At 41.3% G+C, this 18,250-nt stretch overlaps 1 protein-coding gene across 1 annotated transcript in view; it reads right to left on the bottom strand.

The window, feature by feature from the left end:
- The window catches only part of LOC128444811 (cytosolic carboxypeptidase 4), a 193,896-nt gene that overhangs the window by 105,644 nt on the left and 70,002 nt on the right, over window positions 1–18,250 (bottom strand). The window contains exons 10-17 of the mRNA XM_053427466.1: window positions 14,687–14,803; window positions 14,221–14,410; window positions 12,615–12,660; window positions 12,346–12,474; window positions 9,726–9,992; window positions 5,887–5,970; window positions 5,613–5,693; window positions 5,361–5,509 (exon numbers count right to left, since the gene is read on the bottom strand). Of these exons, the coding sequence (XP_053283441.1) occupies window positions 5,361–5,509; window positions 5,613–5,693; window positions 5,887–5,970; window positions 9,726–9,992; window positions 12,346–12,474; window positions 12,615–12,660; window positions 14,221–14,410; window positions 14,687–14,803 (1,063 nt within the window). The remainder of the gene's footprint in view (window positions 1–5,360; window positions 5,510–5,612; window positions 5,694–5,886; window positions 5,971–9,725; window positions 9,993–12,345; window positions 12,475–12,614; window positions 12,661–14,220; window positions 14,411–14,686; window positions 14,804–18,250) is intronic.

The following is an 18,250-nucleotide window of genomic DNA, read 5'->3' as shown; positions in this document are numbered from 1 at the left end:
TCTTCTAAGCTAGTTTGCAATGCATGCCCTAGCATTGTCTTATAGATAAATGCAGTACATTCATGTCAGAATCAGAAATACTTTATTGATCCTAGGGGGAAATTGTGCTTGTTACGATAGCTCCATGCAAGAGTAGAAATATAAGCATATAAAGATAAAAAAAATTATATAAAATAAAATGCAATAAAATAAAATATGAAATATGTACAATATGTGCATTCTGTACATCCAGCACACAACAGCAAACAGGAGAGCACTAGCCACCACAGTCGCGTAAAACATCCTCGGCATAGTCCTGCAGATGTTGAAGGACCTCAGTCTCCTCAGGAAATAGAGGCGCCTCTGGCCCTTCTCATAGTGGAAATCAGTGTTCTTAGCCCAGTCCAGCTTATGGTCTATGAACACTACCAGGTATTTATACTCTTCCAAAATGTCCACGCTGACCCCCTGTTTCCATGGATGGAAACAGGAGTCATCGGTGTCATGACCCTCCTCAAATTCACAACCAGTTCTTTTTTCTTTGTCATGTTGAGCTGCACATAGTTAGCCAACACAGCCCTGTATTCAGAATCCTCACCCTTGCTGATGCATACAACTATTGCAGAGTCATCAGAAAACTTCAGGGGGGTTTGACAGGACTCTGTCTGGTAGCTGAAGTCCGTGGTGTAGAGGGTGAAGAGGAAGGGAGAGAGGACAGCCCCTGTCGGGTCTCGGTTACTGACCACGCTGTCAGACACACAGTGCTGCAAGCGCACATACTGTTGTCTGTCAGTCAGGTAGTTCACAATCCAGGACACGACGGGAGCTTCCACCTGCATCGCTGTGAGTTTCTCACCCAGTAGAGTATTGTGTTGAAAGCACTTGATAAAAGCCTTAAGATAAGCTTCAGGGAATCTCATCAAATTTGGTAAAAACATGTACTCAAAGAGGAACTGATTACATTTTGTTGGACAAAGGTCAGAGTCAAATGGCCTTACGTTTTTTTAACTCGATGTTTCATTTTTCAATCACAGAGTTGGTCAGAATGAAGGAAAACTTTTAAATTTGTGAAATGAGGCTTAATTTGCAACAGTGATTTAGATGTTGAGTTTCTTAATTACTGAATTACTCGGAATTTCAGAAAAAGCTTGAAACGCTGAGATAACAATTGTTAAAATGTTGGGTTCCTTGATCACTGTTATTCAGACTGCCAGAAATTGCTTAGACAACTGAAATAAAGGTAAATTTGCATCAATGGATAAGATGTTTAGATTGTCAAGGACAGAGTTGGCCAGCATGCGAAAAAAGCTTGAAATGGGGAAATCAATCAGAATTTAGAACAATGGTTAAGATGTTGAGTTTCTTATTCACTGAGTTACTTAGAATGCAGGAAAACGCTTGGGACGCTGAGATAAAGCAAATTTTAGTTAAGATGTTTAGATTTTCAATGACAGAATTTGTCAGAATGCAAGAAAACATTTTAAATTATGAAATAAGGCTAAAATGATTTAGATGTTGAGTTTTCGGATCACTGACTTACTCAGAGTTTAAGAAAATGATTGAGACGCTGAGATAAAGCTTCATTTATAGGAATACCCAAAGGGATTTCGTCACCTCTGTCAAAAACTTTCACTGACACTCAAGGATGACATGTAAACAGTGGCGTTTCTGCATTAGGGGCACGTGGGGCACTGCCCCACCAGATCCAGATGTCGCTGTTGTGCAGAAAGCTCAATACATCTGTACTTAGTGGCAAAATATATATTTTTTTATTTTATATGCAAAGTAGCGTGAATGTATGTGTGAATAAACTTGACTCACAAGCATTATAGTCTTGTTTTGGAGTCATTTGATTCGTGTGTGTTTCTGTCTGTGCGCTTGCTCTGTGAAAAGCTTCTCTCTTGCCGTCCGTCTCTGCTCTGGGGGCAACGGTCCAAGCTTAAGACTGTTGCTATGGAAACACTAATGAGCGTGAACCACACAGGCCGAAGTCAGCATTGGATGGTGGGGCACTTTCAGATGTGCCCAACGAAATCTGCCTAGCAACTCGACTCGAATAATGCGAAATGCGACTCCAGCTCCGAGCCTGTTGCCTGCGTTAGAGTTGATGAGGATGAGTGTGTTTGAGGAATAAGCTCCACCATGTAAAATATCTAATAGTATGTAAAGTTGATCACTCGCCAACCCATTTGAACAGATTTACTTTGATCAACTGAAACGTGAGAATTTAAAGTCACATCTGCATTTTAAGAGCAGCCTGTTAAAGTAGCATTATGTCTCCTAAAGCTCTTTATTCAGAGTATTGATGTTGATCTGAAGCTATGTGTCTGTCTAATCTTTTTACTTTGTTGCAATTATTTTACTTTAATGCTGTATTATAGACAACATCTTTATGTCGCGCTGAGCGCTAATATATGTGAATTGTATTTTAAATAGGATTTCTGCTCGCTGCTTGCACTCAAAATGCAGCCCATAGTATATCTTAGTGGTCTTTATAGGCCTACTGCTTATAATAATCAGCTACCTCTATTTTTGTGACGGTGACATGACGTCATACAAAATTGCCCCACCAGAAATTTCAGGCTAAAATCGCCACTGCATGTAAATAATGTAGTCACTGTGACCCCACAAAGCACATTCTTTGCCTTGTGAATACAATATCTCCAAAAAAGGGAATTCTTTCACATTTGGCACAAACATTCGCTTGAGTTTGGATTTCATCTTGGTTATTCTTGAACATTATATCTTAAGATCAGGTTGAGTTAATGTCACAAAAATCTGGTACAAATTTACAGAGTAGGGTATTAAAGCAAACTGAGGGCAGGGGATGGTTGATTTTATTCCTAGTAATTAGAATTTCATCATTAAAGAAGATCCTTAAGATATTGCTATTTAGTGATCAAGGAATACTGCGTTCGGTGGATGTGTGACTCTCTGTCAGCCTGGCTACAGTGCTGAAGAGAAACCTGGGGTTGCTTTATTTTCTTCTATTAATTTGGAGTAATAGGCAGCTCTTGCTTTGTGGATGGCCTTCTTATATGCTTTAACACTATTTTTCCAGGCAAGAAGATTTTCAACACGGTTGCTGGAGTGCCACTTCCTTTTTAGTTTTCTTCACGTTTGTATTAAGTCATGTGTCTTGGAATTATACCAGGGAGCTAATTTACTAGTTTACGTGGATCTGCCTCGATATCTGGCCTGTACATGCCCGCATTCAACCATGCCCCTCATGCATAATAAATAATCCTGCTGACCAATGGGTTTCTACGGTGAATCAGCAAAGAAACCCGTCTGAGCTTTGCTGGAAAGCTTTGACGGGGGTGAGCGGGATGCAAGCTGGATATGGAAGCTGCCCCAACCACGAGGTCAGGAAATAATTGTCTCAACCAGCTTTGGCCCTACTTTAACAATGGGACTTCCCTCTTGAGAAGAGTGGAGTCCTGTATCGCCAAGTGTTTCGCCTTGATGGTGCTGAGGCAGTGTTCCAGCATTTGTTGCCTGCTGCATTTGAAAGAAGAGGTTCCAATTCAAGGTCACCAGGAACATGAACATCAAGGTATGGAGAGAACAATGGAGCTATTATGGCCGCAATGTTACTGGCCAGGGATGACATATGAGCAGTGTCAAGTTGCCAAGAACACCCAACCAGCTCTCAGTTTCATGGGACATTTGCTGGCTTCTTGCCCATAGTAGATCCTGGCCATGGATAACACAGTGCTGGAGCCTGCCCATAATGGACTGGAAAACATCCTTATAATGACTGATGTCTTTTAGTGACAGAGTGGTTCTCAAAGTTTGTTGTCCCTGCCCATATACCCTCGGACCAGGACGTCAACTTCAAGGGTGGCCTCATTCAGTAGCTTTGTGTCTTTTACGGCATTGACAAGTCTTGCAAAACACTGTATCATCTGGCTGGCAATCGACAATGCGAGCAGCAGGGTAACCTCCACAACTTGCTGCGTTATCTGCCTGGGACTCAGAAGAGAGACTGGTATTCCTGTCTGCCACATGTACTCTAGTGCTACAACACTACTCACCATCATTCAACTGGTGAGTCTCCCTTTTTCCTTATGTTCGGCTAATAGCCCATGCTACCAGTTGACCTTCTGTTGGTTCAGGACCCTGTTAGTGGTCACGTCCCTGAATGGCTTAAGGAGTACCAGACCCGGCTACAGATGGTCTTTGAAGGAGCCAGAGAGCGACCGAACATCCCTGCAGAGCGCCGTAAGAAAAACTACGATCAGCATGTGCGAGATGCACCACGAATAGATGGTCAGTTGGTGCTGCTGCAGGATTTGGGCATCATCAAATCCAAGACCTGTGGAGCTCTTTGGTGTATAAATTCCTTAAAGCAACTAAAGATGGTGGCTGAGTATACAGCAGTGCACCCTTGGATAACCATAACAAAACCAGGCTATTCAATCGTACCCTCGTGACCCTGGTGGTGCGTTTGTCCGTTTTTGGTTTGGATTATATGTATCTGCTTAATTTGAGGATCTTTATTTCCTTTCCATTTGTATCAAATTCCCCCCCCCCCCCATTATGGCCTGATTAATTAGACTTTATTTGGCTTTGAATACTTGTGGTTATTTACTGGTGTAAATATATCTGTTTAAATTTATGTTTCTCGCGGTGTTCAGTTTCCTGTTTAATTTTGTAGTTTCTGCTCCTTGAGTGTATTCCATCTTCACTTCCTGTGTTTGTCTTTGTGATTGTCTTCACCAGTTCTCATGTGTTCCACCTGTGTTAAATTGCCCCTGCCTTCCCTGTGTATATACTGTAAATCATTGTGCTTCCCTTTTTCCTTGTTGGTTTGTCATCATTTATGCCTCGTCATTCGTCATTCCTCTGCATCATCTTCATCTCTTGTCAGTTCCTAATGATTTCCCCAGTGTGGTCTGGGTTTTTTCAGTTCAGACTTTTGATACCAGTTTCTAGTTGTTTTTCGGTTTTGGTTGAATTTTCATTAAAGGACACTTTTTATTATAAAATTCCTGTCTCTGCATCTCTAGACTAATTTCACATCTCAATGAAAGTTCACCACCTAAAAGCCCTTGGAGATATCTTCTTTTTACTGTTTTGGTTGTGGAATGAGAGCAGGAGTTTCTTATGGCATTTGACAAAGATGACTTCACTGAAAAAATGGCAGGGTGCAGTGAGTTATTGCGCCGCCTATTTGTATACTAGTCTTGTAACCGTTACATAAACATATAGGGTTAGCCAGCCGAAGGGGTGGTGCTTTGTGTGAAAAAGGGGACCTGAAAATGAGTCAAATTCCAAACCCTAATTATTGTCCCAGTCCTCCCCTGTCGACATACTGGATTCCTCTGTAATGCATCCATTAATTAATTAACAAAATGTTACGCATTACAACCTCTCACCATAGTTGAATTGGCTGTTGCTCTTCTCACAGTTGATGACATTAAAACGGTAGGGGACATCTGCCACCATATTACTGACTTCAAAGTAAAACCATTGGGTGTGCTGGGAGCAGTTGGCATCTGCATTCAATATGAGGTCATATTCATATCTACAAGAGAAGAGAAGATAAGAGAATGCGTCTTTGGTTCTCTCAGTCAGGACCGGGATGAAGCAATACTAGTGTGTGTTTTTGTGTGTCCATGTGGTCATACCTGCGGATATGAACAGCCTTCCTCAAGTTCCCACACTCAAAGTTAGAGAAAAACCTCAGAGAATCTGACAGACACTGAAGGCTGACAAACAAAGATAGAGAGAAACTGGCCAGATTCATTTCATGGCACATTATGAAGATCCAATTTGAACACAGATATTAAAATTCCAACATTTCAAAAAACATTTTAAAAGTGTGTTCACTGAAAGATATTTGAAACATAAATCTACTGAATCTATAAATGCATACGGTGTGTGTGTGTGTTGTTCACCAACCTGCTGTCTTCTAGGTCATAGACTACCTGGTTGATGATGTCAGCAGTATTCAAGAAACGTTGGACATCTTCAAACACTTTCTGCCTGATAGAGACAAGCACATGCAGGCATATTAATAAAAAGGATAAAGTCTGTTCCTATGATATTTCAAAAACTCTGAAGAGCCATTGAAACCAGCTCGACAGGTCAGAATAACTTGGATAACTTTGCAGTAAAAAAAATGGATATAACGATTATAACACATGGCAGTACAGGAAGTTGCAGAAGTTTCAATGAGAAGGAAGAGTGGGTCATTTATGAGGTCCGGTGGTTAAACATATGAACTGCTCTTAAGCAGAACATACTCTTTCTAACCACATCCACTTTGCTCATACATTGGTGCTGTATTTGCCAGCAATCAGAAAAAGTAATTTACACACAGATTAATCAAAACACAGAACAACAGACTTTCTCCTCTCAAATTACTTTCCAGTCTATGCCGGACATTTTTAATTGTCAAACTCTATTGGCCTCTTGAAATCGTATCTCTTTCAAATCTTATCAATTTGAGCCTACTCAAAGATACTTACCTTACCCGAACCTAAACCTATAATTCTAAACCTGAACTGTAAAGCCAAATTGTACAAAAATGTCTTCACAAACGTCCTCTGATTTAAGGTATCAGATAAACCAGACTTCTATATACATTCATACAAATAGATAATGTAGATTGACATTATATATGCATGTAATAATATAAAAAAATGCTGTCTAATCTCAGTAAAAAAAAAGAAAAAAGTAAATACATTTGATATTCAGTCTATTTTATAGAAACGTTGATGACCAGGCAGTGGGGGCTGAGTCACAATATCTCAAAGAAATGTTACAATTCTATTTATTTTTGATACCACGCCTACACTGTGTTAAGTATAGTAAGTATGTTAGATTTATATCCTTGTTCTTAAAGTCATATATGTATCAAATCAAGTTACCAGTTCTTACCATTTTATATGGTTTAAATTAAGTCTGTTGTATTCATAAAAAAAAACATCCAAACAAGTAATCAATATACACTTCAATAAGGGATTTCATTATTTCTATTTCACCATATCAGACATAGACATGCATGCAAATCCCAGGTGATGATCTCCATCATAGCAGCATTCATAGGATCACTTACACTTTAGCAAGTTCTATTCAAAAGAAAAGCACAAGTGGGCCTCATTTATCAAACTTTCTTAAGAAGAAATGTCTTCTTAAAACCAACTTGAATTGTTTTAACGAAGATTTCTTATCTGGGATGGAAATAATGAAGAGGAGATCACCCATTTGGTCTATACTGGAAAAGATAACACCTCAAAGTGGAGAATATCCTATCACTCCAAAAAATTGACCATCTTTAGGTTTTACACACTGGTGTGAACATATTAGATGTGTCACATGTTCCATAGTTTTACTATTACAGCTTTTAATAAAATGTTCCTTCCAAGTGTAGCCTGTTAATTCTGAAAGCTGAGTTTATTTCTGTTCTGAGACAAGAGATGGCTAAGGAAATGCACTGCACCCAGGTCTGAGGGTGCAGCAGAGCTCCCTGTGTGTGCACCTAGCAGCACCTGAACCCGAATATTGTATATTTTGTTATATTTATATATTTATCTAATAGTTTGTAAAGCCCATTGTGGCAGTCGACCATGCCATGGGACTCTCACCACAGCAGACAGAGACAAACCATTCAGGTTTTAACATCTTTATTTTAGGACCACACACGTGAACAAACATAAAAAAACTAAATTGAACTTCTTCAGCTTTTTAGCTCCGTCTCTTGTGTAAGTGTCTCGCCTCAGTGTCCATCCTGTAACTCTCCCAGTGTTCTTCAGTCTGAGCTCCTTAGTGTTTTCCTGAAGAAGCTTAGTCTATGCCTTTTAAGTGCGAGGATCAATCAGCACAGGTGAGCGCTGTTAGCTGAATGAACCTCTGTGGTGCTGATGAAGGTGCTCTCCCAGCCCCCTCACCTCCACATACCCCCATCACCAAATTCAGGCCAGGGAGCCATCCGGCCTGACCTACTCCCCCTCCCAACAGACCAGGAGAGGGAGCCAGCCAAGACACTGAGGTTCTCTGGAGGTCGAGCAAGTGGGCGTCGTACGCAGCATCTCTCCGGAGGCCTGGCAGGTGGGGGCGACGCGGCATGGATGCCCAGGCAACAGGAACAGGGCCTGCATGCTTCGGCACCAGTCTGCACCTGGGGCCTCTCCGCCGACGAGTGACCAGGTACAGGGGCTGCAGGGGCTGCATTAGTCGGCCTCCCCGCCGACAAGGGACCACGAATAGGGGCTGCAGGAACAGGAACAAGGTGTTTGTGCCTCACCGCTGACCTTGGAGCAGGGGACGCCGGTTTCACCACCGGCCTTGGTGCAGGAAAGGAGCATCCCCTGACATACCCGGAACTGCGGCCTCCACCAGCCTCAGCGCTGCGCGAGGGCGCAGAATTGGAGCTGCGCTCGCTGTCGCCTTCAGCACTGCATGATGACGCAGAATCGGGGCCGCACTCCCCGTCACATTCAGCACGGTGCGGCAGGTGGGAGCAGGAGCGGACCCCGACCAAGCCAGCAGACGCTCCATGAGCTAAAGTGATGGAACGATCCCGAATCATGATCCGACATCATAGATTAATAACTAAATACATATTAATATCAGTTTGTGTGAAGAGGGACAGAGACGATCACACAAACACACACAGAAACGCACGCTCCCGCAGACAGACCCTGCACTCAGTATCTCATAGTTATAATATCGTTCAGTCACTTTAACCCTGATGTCCTGACTGTGCTAAGTCATAATTATGAGATGCTAAATCATAATTATAAGATACAGATAATTTTTTTTCATCACAGTGGCGGAAATGGGCTTCCATATTATGTTATAAGTTATTGAAAGTTAATGATGGTTATTTTATGCTATTGAAAGTCTTTCTTTGCATGCAACTAGCTACTTACTCTAACCTGGCACCAACGCACACACACATATCTCCCCACACATCTCTCTGACCCCCGCCACATGTCGTAAACATACCATGGGGGAGGGTTTATTGCCTTCATAGGGGCCAGCCGCCATTTTGAAAACACACTCACTCACACAGATACACACACGCATATTCACATACACATATTTATATAGTAAGTACACCTTTTTTTAATTTGTATATTTATGCTTTATTATCTTCATAATAAATTTGTATTCTTTTACAAATGTTGTGAATTTTGCTAGCCTCTACATTGTCAAGAACTCTATATCCTTCAACTTGGCCAACTATCTATATGGTAAATTTGGTTAAGTTATTAATTAGTTCCAAATTTGTAGTAGAACCTTCACGAGGGTTCAATTTATCAATTTATTTTACTTCCTTTGAAGGGTGGTGCCCCGAGGTAACTTGAATCAATTAAAGTTATTATTCAATGTTAATATTAAAAGTATTTATATTTTTTCTGATAAACAAATTTATTGAATGCCAAAAGGCACACCATTTAATGGTGTCACGTTTAATGTATCAATTGCACAACACAATTCATACATGTCTTTCCGTTATTTTATACACATACACAGCCAGAACTTAGAATTTGCCTGCATGTACAACATATTACCAAGGGGAGCAGAGGCTCATTAGCATTTAATGGAAAACACCCACAAACAGGCCATTCTCAACCAGGTTCTTCACATTGAGTTGAGAGGGGTGTCGTGGTACTTCATCTCTTTCGTATTTTGACCAAAGTATAACACAGATAGTTTAATAAGACCAAAATAAACTATGCCAAATGTTGACAAGGGATATAATCTATTTTTTTTTAATGAGCATGCAGTACCTCTGTATGTTGGGTTTGCGAGGGACCATGGGTTCATGTCTTGCTGGAGGGACATGACCCCAGAAATCAGGGAAAGGTAGGATGCTGAACCCTGGAATAGACTTGGTTTGAGTGGCTACAGCACGATACAGCTGGGGTTCATGGTGCGGAATACATGCTCCATGTCTCGTCAATAACTTGTCTATCATGGTACAATGGGGAAACTCTTCTCCTCCCTCCTGCTCTTCAACTTGTTCATTTTCTTTATGACCTTGGGCGGCGTCTCCCCTATGAGAAAAAGACAATAATAAGATCAGAGTGAAGGTCATACTGATTAATGACTCTGTTATACAATAATATGAGAGACTGACTGAGAGGTGACCCCAGGAATGACACATCAGAAAAGGAAATTACTTAAACGAAAGTCAGTGTACAGACAGCTCAAATATTCCTCGGCTTAACTTCCATAGAATATTCATTCAGGTTTAATTCTGTTTAACGTAAAGTTCAAAAGATCTGGCCATTTCGGTCAGGAAATGTCTAAGTAAGGTCAGGGTTGCAGTGCCTAACTGTCAAACACGTTATCGACATAGGTGATCTAAAGTAAACGATAGAGTTATCATTGAGAATATTATAAACCTAAGTACAAATACACATACAAAGAAAATACTTTGATGTACCTCAGCTCTCTACCTGTAGTCCTACAGCCAAGGATGCTGCTGTGACAGAGAAAGTCAGGGGTCTCTAACTGAGCAGCAGCTAGACAAAAAGAAGAAATACCTTATTTTAAATTACACTTTTTAAGAAAGTTAGGACATCAATAAGAAATAATGAAAAATTAAAAGGTGTTACATGTATTTTTATAAGAGTTGTGTCAATAAGTGACAATGAGTAATAAATGATAACACTCTTGGTTGATGAATACATTTGAACTGAATTTAGCCAAGGATAGGTCGCAGGTATTAAATGCATTGCTGCACAGTATGTACTACTGACAACCAATCAATAATAGCAAGGGGGTGGAAATCCATTGGAAAAGACAATAACAGTTAAACATCAGTTTAACGACAGTCTTTGAAGATATTAGCCAAACCCAGGTAAACAAATTCATATATGTGTGTTCATGCTAATTTGCAATATATCTGCAAGATGATGTATTCACAATCTCCATTTCAGATGGCCTCAGCTCCTCCTCCTCTCTGTTATAAATTAAGTTTGTTGGTCCAAGTTTCATTGGAGTTGGGGTTTCTAAGCAACACGGTTCTCTTGTCCTACTACCAGACAGATTATCCTTCACATCTTTACTTGACCTCATGATGTTTTCCATCAAAGTCAAGGAATAATGGTTTGGAGTTGTTCAACCACTGCTAAAGTTGTATTTCATTTTGTAGTATGATCAAGATTATGGATGTGTTGTGTATATTCGTTAGAGTAGATCATGTTGGTATGTGCTAAAAACACAATGACAGGCTCACATTTATGATTCCTGCCTTTTGGACTCTCAGACATTCTCAGAGTCTTCCAGATGTTTGCCTTGTTTGTACTTTACCTTTTGGGAATGACCTTTGACTTCGGGTGTTGTCTCTGACCAGCTGGTGGATGGATGCAGAGGGAATGTTTTTGACTAATGTGTCTTCATGTTCGGACATAAAAACGTGCCCTTATTTAGGCAAAAGTCCCATGGAGGACGTCATTTACCTGAAGTCATGGGCGGAACCAACGTCCCTATATAAATGTGTGTAAGAGCCTCGCGAGTCAGATTTCACTTTTGGCTTGTGTGTCTCCGGGTATCTAGATGCCCGTCCCGACCTGTAATTTCTTGTAATAAACTTTGTTATACTGAAAGTACTAGGTCCTCGGTGTCCTTCCTTCATCATCAACAACTTCTACAACAACATCGACCTCTCGGCTGCATAGAATATACCATAGATGCAAAGACATAGTAAAACACAGTATCAGGACAGGAGATTCTCCACCCAATAAACAGAGAGCATCACCCATCATATCACGAGATAGACAGTTCAGCAGCTCCTTTCACAAGAAAACATTGAGGAAAGTTTTAGCGCCAGGTCTTCCCTGCTGTTCTTATTGGGAAAAAAAGATGGGAGTGACAGATTCTGTATTGACGAAGGGAAAGTTGAATTCAGCCGTCATTGTTTACATTCGCTGAAGCTCATCGAAATAACTCAATGATGAACTCCACCGACTTCGTGTTGATGACGAGAAGGAATGGAGAGGCTAAGCACTCTGTCAGAAAACCTTGTAAAAGCCACGTCTTCACAAACCTTTTAGCCCAGATAAGTGAAACGGGTTTCACTTTGAGTCAGCATTAATGCCGAATGTGGATGAAAATCCTAAAGGCAACCATTATGGTCCTTTGGGGAAGACAGGGAGAGAGACAAATCCCACAAAGTTTATCTGGAATCAAGGGTTACTCGTGGAATGACTAGTTCATCAGCAGAAAACAGCTTGGGCACTCCTTCCTCACATCTCATACCACCCCAACCATCTCCTCAACCTCATCCACCTTCCCCTGTAACCCAGGACATACACCCCCAGATCCCCCACGCCCTCCCAAGGACCTGCGGCTGAGAATCCCCTCACCTGAAACCATCCACAGGGCACCTGCTTCAAAGCTTACAGCTGCTGGTGTCTGACATCCATTGCCAGATAGTGCAACAGGAGAGCCAGCCGCAGGAGCAGGCTGGCGCGCATCAGGACCTCATGGCCCAGTGGCTGCAGAGGGAAGAGCTTTGGCAGAGGGAGATGGCTTAGAGGGACAATGGGAGAGAGAAAGCACGCATGGAGAACGAGATCTGCAGTAGGTCCAGCAATTGAAGCAGGATGTCATCCGCCTTAAGAACATCAACCAGTCCATGCTTCCTTGCAGGTCGAAGCTCTGTTGCTTACTGTTCAGCCTGTTGAGAGTTGAGAACATGGACAGAATGATCAACTCCTATGTGAGGAAGTGATTAGGAGTCCCAAATGTCTGAGCACCATCGGCCTGTCAGGACACAGCATCTCGAGCTTTGAATCTCAAGTATAATAGAGGAGTTTAAATGCACCGTTACAAGACTGTAACCCTTCAAGACTCCAGAGACAAATCAATACGTTGTGTGACCATCACTGACAACAGGACGGAAATGGACAAAAAAATAAGCAACTCAATGACAAAAGCAGCCCTCCAGCAGACTGAAATTTTGGGCCACATTCAACGGGGAAGATGAGGTTTGAGCCTTGGCCAAGTAGACCCCTGTTTAACATGGGCAACTCCGGCAGGGCAATTAAAAATTGGTAGTGCTGCAAATCCAGCTTCAGGAAGAAGCAGCAAGATATGCAAAGGCTGTCACTAAAGCAAGACAGGGCAGTGGATAAAATTGGATAGCATAGAGTAAAGGAAGATCAGGGGCAATCTATGACATTCTTCCCTCACTCAAAAACCTACAGCTGTGGCTGAAGAAAGATCCATCCTGCCCTCTTTGCTTAACTCCAGCTACCCTAAGGAACATCCTCACTGGTTGTAAATGAGTCTCTCCCAGGGAAGGTATGTATAGTATACATGGAGACACAACCAGGTACTCAGATGCTTTGCAGCAACAATTGAAACAAAGAGAATTGCTGCTAATACCTTGCCATCCAACACAAACACATTGTCACTACCGCCCTGAGGCCAGACCTGATACTCTGCGCATTGTCTTCTTTGTAGAATTGACAGTACCCTGGGAGGATACTGTTGATGAAGAGAATGAGAGAAAAAGGCGGCATGCAGACATGGCATTTGATGCAATTATTTGAATAGCCCATATGCAAAAATCACATTTGTCTGATAGGGCTTAGAAAGGAGTGACATCCTCTGTCCATAATCCTCAACAAGAGTAAGGGAAAACTACCAAATAAACCCCATAACAGGGGTAAAAAAAAACTAGAGACCACATGTGAGGGATCTCTCCACCAGGATTCGAGATGGGTCCCAAGGAACTAGGAACATGCACCCAGGTCTGATTAACCTGTGTTAGACCTGCCTCAGAACAGGGTGTCGTGTGATTAAAACAAGACACACAATGGTGCTAGTGGTCACTAACATCCACTAACTTCAACTGTTGGTAGTCAATCATTAGTGTGGAATAATATACATTTATGTTAGTTTCACTTCCACCCATTGTTCAGTTTTCCGCCACTGCACTCACGGCACCTGCACCTCATCACCAAACAGTCATCCAGTACACACACTGCTTTCCACCCCAATTCTGTGATTTTGCCTCTGTGCACTTAGTACGCTCGTGGTTTTCTTAGTGTTGCTTCTAAATGTATGACTTTTGTCTTAATTGTGGATATTTTGCCTGCTCCCTTTGGATTTTCAGCTTGTATTATTGGAGTGTTTGCCTGTGCATGACCTTCACTGGTTTCAGTAAAGACTTTGACTTCTTCCTTATCCCTTGACTTCTTGAGTGTTTTCTGCGTTTGAGTATCTTGGTTCCAGCATTGTTTCAACACTTTCATTAAATTTAATTCTGACCTGTTGTGTTTTCGTTTGTGGAGGTTTCTGTCTCTGACTGAGAGCCTGAAGAGGAAGTGGACAACTCATTGCTGGAATCCCCCTTCTTTCTGTCCATCCTGGTGGAGTGAGGGGAGAAAGTGTTGAGCAGCAAAGCTTCCTCATCTGATGATGGTGAACTCTCCTCTGGCTCTGAACTAATATTCAGTTCCTGGGAGACACACATGTTATTTTACGGTCAATTTAATTAAACATTTTGAAAAAATTATATCATACAATTTCTCATTCTTAACTAAATAATGACTAACAAATCTCAGACCAGTCAGTGATGATGGGATTGAAACCGTGGTTCAGAGTGTTATGGGTTTCACTTGCTACCTTGACAGTTTTAAGCATGCAATTATTTTAGAGGAACTGCAGAGTTCCCAACTGCGAAGTGCATGTCCAAAAGCAGCTAGATATAGACACAAACACACACTTGCATTACCTTAAAGTCATGTGAGAGTTCAGGACACAGGTGGCCATACTGTGGCAGTAGCTCTATAGGTCTGTCTAGGTCCGGACGGAGACAAAGTCTGTTCAGGTCTGTCTCCAAGTCATCATCCTTGATAGAGGAATGCGCACACACACACACACACACACACACACACACACACACACACACACACACACACACACACACAAACACACACACACACACACACACACACACACACACACAGGTACAGATGTCTGTGTGTGAGGAAACAGATGGAGGGAAACATACTTTCATGACTATTTTGATTTATAAGATGTACTGTACATTGTCAGTTTAAGCTTGCCATTGGCCAAGCATCACAGGCAGAATTCTTATGTGATGCCCCTTCACTTCCTGCCTGTTAATGTTTTGAAAATGTTCCTTACTACTATAAGCAATAATCTCTGAGCTACAACCCCAACGTAAACACTTAAAATGGCAAGTTTTCTCAGTGTGGGTTCACACAGTCAATATATATATTTTATTTTGTTATACAATTTTAAAGAGAGAATTTGCCATTTTAATGAGAGTGCCCTCTTCATATGCAAATGATCCATAACGTTTCCAAAGACAATATTTTGTAGAGGCATCTTTGCGCCTGAAGTACTCTGCTGGTTCAACCTACTCTGCTGTAACTTGGGTTAACAAAGTCTCAGTTGAGAAACCCTGGTTCAGTGAATCAGTGTTAAAAAGGTACTAGGGGAGAGCGGGGTAATGTGGGACATCGGGTCATGTGAGACACCCCCTGTATCTAGGCACGAAAACATTTGTGGTCATTTGACCATTATGTTTTCAAGCCCCTCCCATCCCCCCCTTGCCATGAAGGAGAAGTTGGTGCTGGTGTTGTGGAAAGTGGTTTTTCACCCAAAATTTTTTTTTCAATTCAAATTGCCTCAGGTAGAAAAACTTATATCATACATGTTGGTGAACTTCCAACATATAAAACCATGTGATTGATGCTAGCTGAAGATTAGCCTGAATTGCTAAGAGATGTTGTTTTTTCTAAAATGGTGGCTGTGAACCATGAAGCACAAGTTAAGTTTAGTCTTAAACATATTTTAGTGTTATATTACATTATATATGTTTTATTTTTCATGTCATAAACATTGTAGAAAAGCCATCATGCCAAGAAACTATACACCAGGAAGACAACCTGGGGCTAAACGACCCTCGCAGAGATGGAGAGTGCAGCCGCTGAGGTCATGCAAGGAAAGAAGTCCTTAAGAAAAGCTGGAAGGGATAGAAATATTGATAAGACAACCCTCAAAAGATTCATAAAGAAAAAAGAGAAAGGGAAAGTAAAATCAGTAGCCTGGGGTGCAGTAGCTGAGGTAAAGAGAATATTCACAGATGAGATGGAGGAGGAGCTTGCCAAACACTTGAAACAACTAGCCTACCAGTTCCATGGCCTTGCTCCAGTTAAGTGCCGTGAAACTGGCATTTGAATACACAGAGAAAAACAATATCCCTGTCCCTGCCAATTGGACAGAGAAACAATGTGCCGGTAAGCTAGGGTGTGCAAGAGATCACATGAATCATAATAATCATAAATGTGCTTAATTGACCAATCCCCATGATTCTGTTACTAGTCCGATATTAGTGGTTGTCAATCTAGCTGTCAGGACTTTAATTATTACAACATGTGTTGTTATGGTAGTTTTAAAGTGGAAAAAGTAAGTGGACCACTTTACCCCGTAGCTGGGGTAAAGTGGGACACAAGACCACTTTTTTTAAAACAATCATATTTTCACTGCCCTTTGTCCTGAAGACATTCTGATCATTTCCATTGCTAGAAAACATCCTAAATTAAAGGGAAATGTGTACATTTTACTGATATATCATTTTAGCTCACCTAGAGGGGAGCAAATGTAAAAAATGTCCCACATTACCCCGCTCTCCCCTACAAAGCTGTTTAAGATGTTGGTCTGTTGTAATCTGTGTTAATGGTCATGTGCATAAAGGGGGCGTGTTTTGCAGTGCAAATCTCTGAACCATATTTCACAGAGGAAGAGTGCAGCTTGATTCTGAGTGGATATGAAGATATTTAATACAGTTTAATTGAAAAATGTGACACTGACAGTGAACAGTCAGAAGGTTTATTAAAATACATTGCTTAATTCATAAGCAGTGTTTTTGTCACATATGTTAATGACATGTAAGTGCACAACGGAGATAAAACCGCACACAATTTTGGATAGAAGACGACTGCTCTACCGCCTGAGCCACAGCCACTCCATAATGTTATCCTGACCATATGAATGATGCATCAGTAGTGAAGCTTCCCTTTAAGTAATTAGCCCCGATCCACCTATAAAAAGTGACATCTCTGTTTTTATTTTTGCAAACATGGATTAAAGATCTCAAAAGTCATATGTGAAGAAAAAAAAGTTCAAAAGTCTAAAGTTTGTCTGTCATGTTATGTTCATAAACAGCTGAACACAAGATTCACTGAATTAAACTTTATAAACTTTATTTTTTAGTGTATTTAAAAAAAGCATTTAAAACATTGCAAAAAGATTAAAGATACAGCAAGGTTGCATTTCTAGTAAAATCCTCTTCGGAGTAAAAATAACAGTTAACTCTGTTGTATGTCTGTTTGCCTTTTATGACACAAAGTATAACAAAAACCACAGGAACAATAAGTCTGAATGACAGCTATATTTAGTAGTAAAAAATATATTATGTAAATGTACGTTGTTCACGAATTATAGGAAATATTACATAAAGAAATGAAATTATATTTAAAGAGATAAAAATGACAGGTGACTAAATACAGACTCGCAGAGTTTTACAGTGAAGACAATACTCCTGTGAGTCACATTTGAGACGTCCGATCCTAGCAATGATAAATGGTTTTGTATTTATCTAGCACTTTTCTAGTCTTGATGACCACTCAAAGCTCTTTACAGTGCAGTTTTACATGCAACCATTCACACACACATCACTATTAGCAGCACTTTGTTGTTCTATGAGGGACAATTCAGGGTTCAGCATCTTGCTCAAGGACACTGCGGCATGCAGATGGGGAAGACTGGGGATCGCAATGCCGACCTTCAGATTGGAGGATGGCTCTACCCCTCAGCAATAGACACCCATGGCAAAGACGTTGGCAAAGAAACTTATTTCACTTAGATTAGTTCAGATTAGATTCAACTTTATTGTCATTGCACAGTACAAGTACTTTTACAATGAAATGCAGTTTAGCATCTAACCAGAAGTGCAAAAAAAGGCAGTAAAAGTGCAGAGTAAAGTAGTTAGCTGCTATCACTGTGGTGCAGAGTTCAGCAGGGTGACAGCCGCAGGGATGAAGCTGTACCTGAACCTGTTGGTCCGGGAACGGAGGACCCTGTAGCGCCTCACAGAAGGGAGGAGGGCAAACAGTCTGTGGCTGGGGTGTGAGCTGTCCTTGACAATGCCTCCGCAGACATCTCTTGCTCTGGAAAGCTTCAATGGTGGGGAGTGAGGAACCGGTGATGCGTTGGGCAGTTTTCACCACCCTCTGCAGTGATTTCTGGTCCGCAACAGAGCAGCTGC

Source organism: Pleuronectes platessa, chromosome 7 (assembly GCF_947347685.1).
Source record: "Pleuronectes platessa chromosome 7, fPlePla1.1, whole genome shotgun sequence".
Lineage (NCBI taxonomy): Eukaryota > Metazoa > Chordata > Actinopteri > Pleuronectiformes > Pleuronectidae > Pleuronectes > Pleuronectes platessa.
The sequence above is the reverse complement of the archived record's forward strand: the minus strand, read 5'-3'. Positions and strand labels throughout refer to the sequence as shown.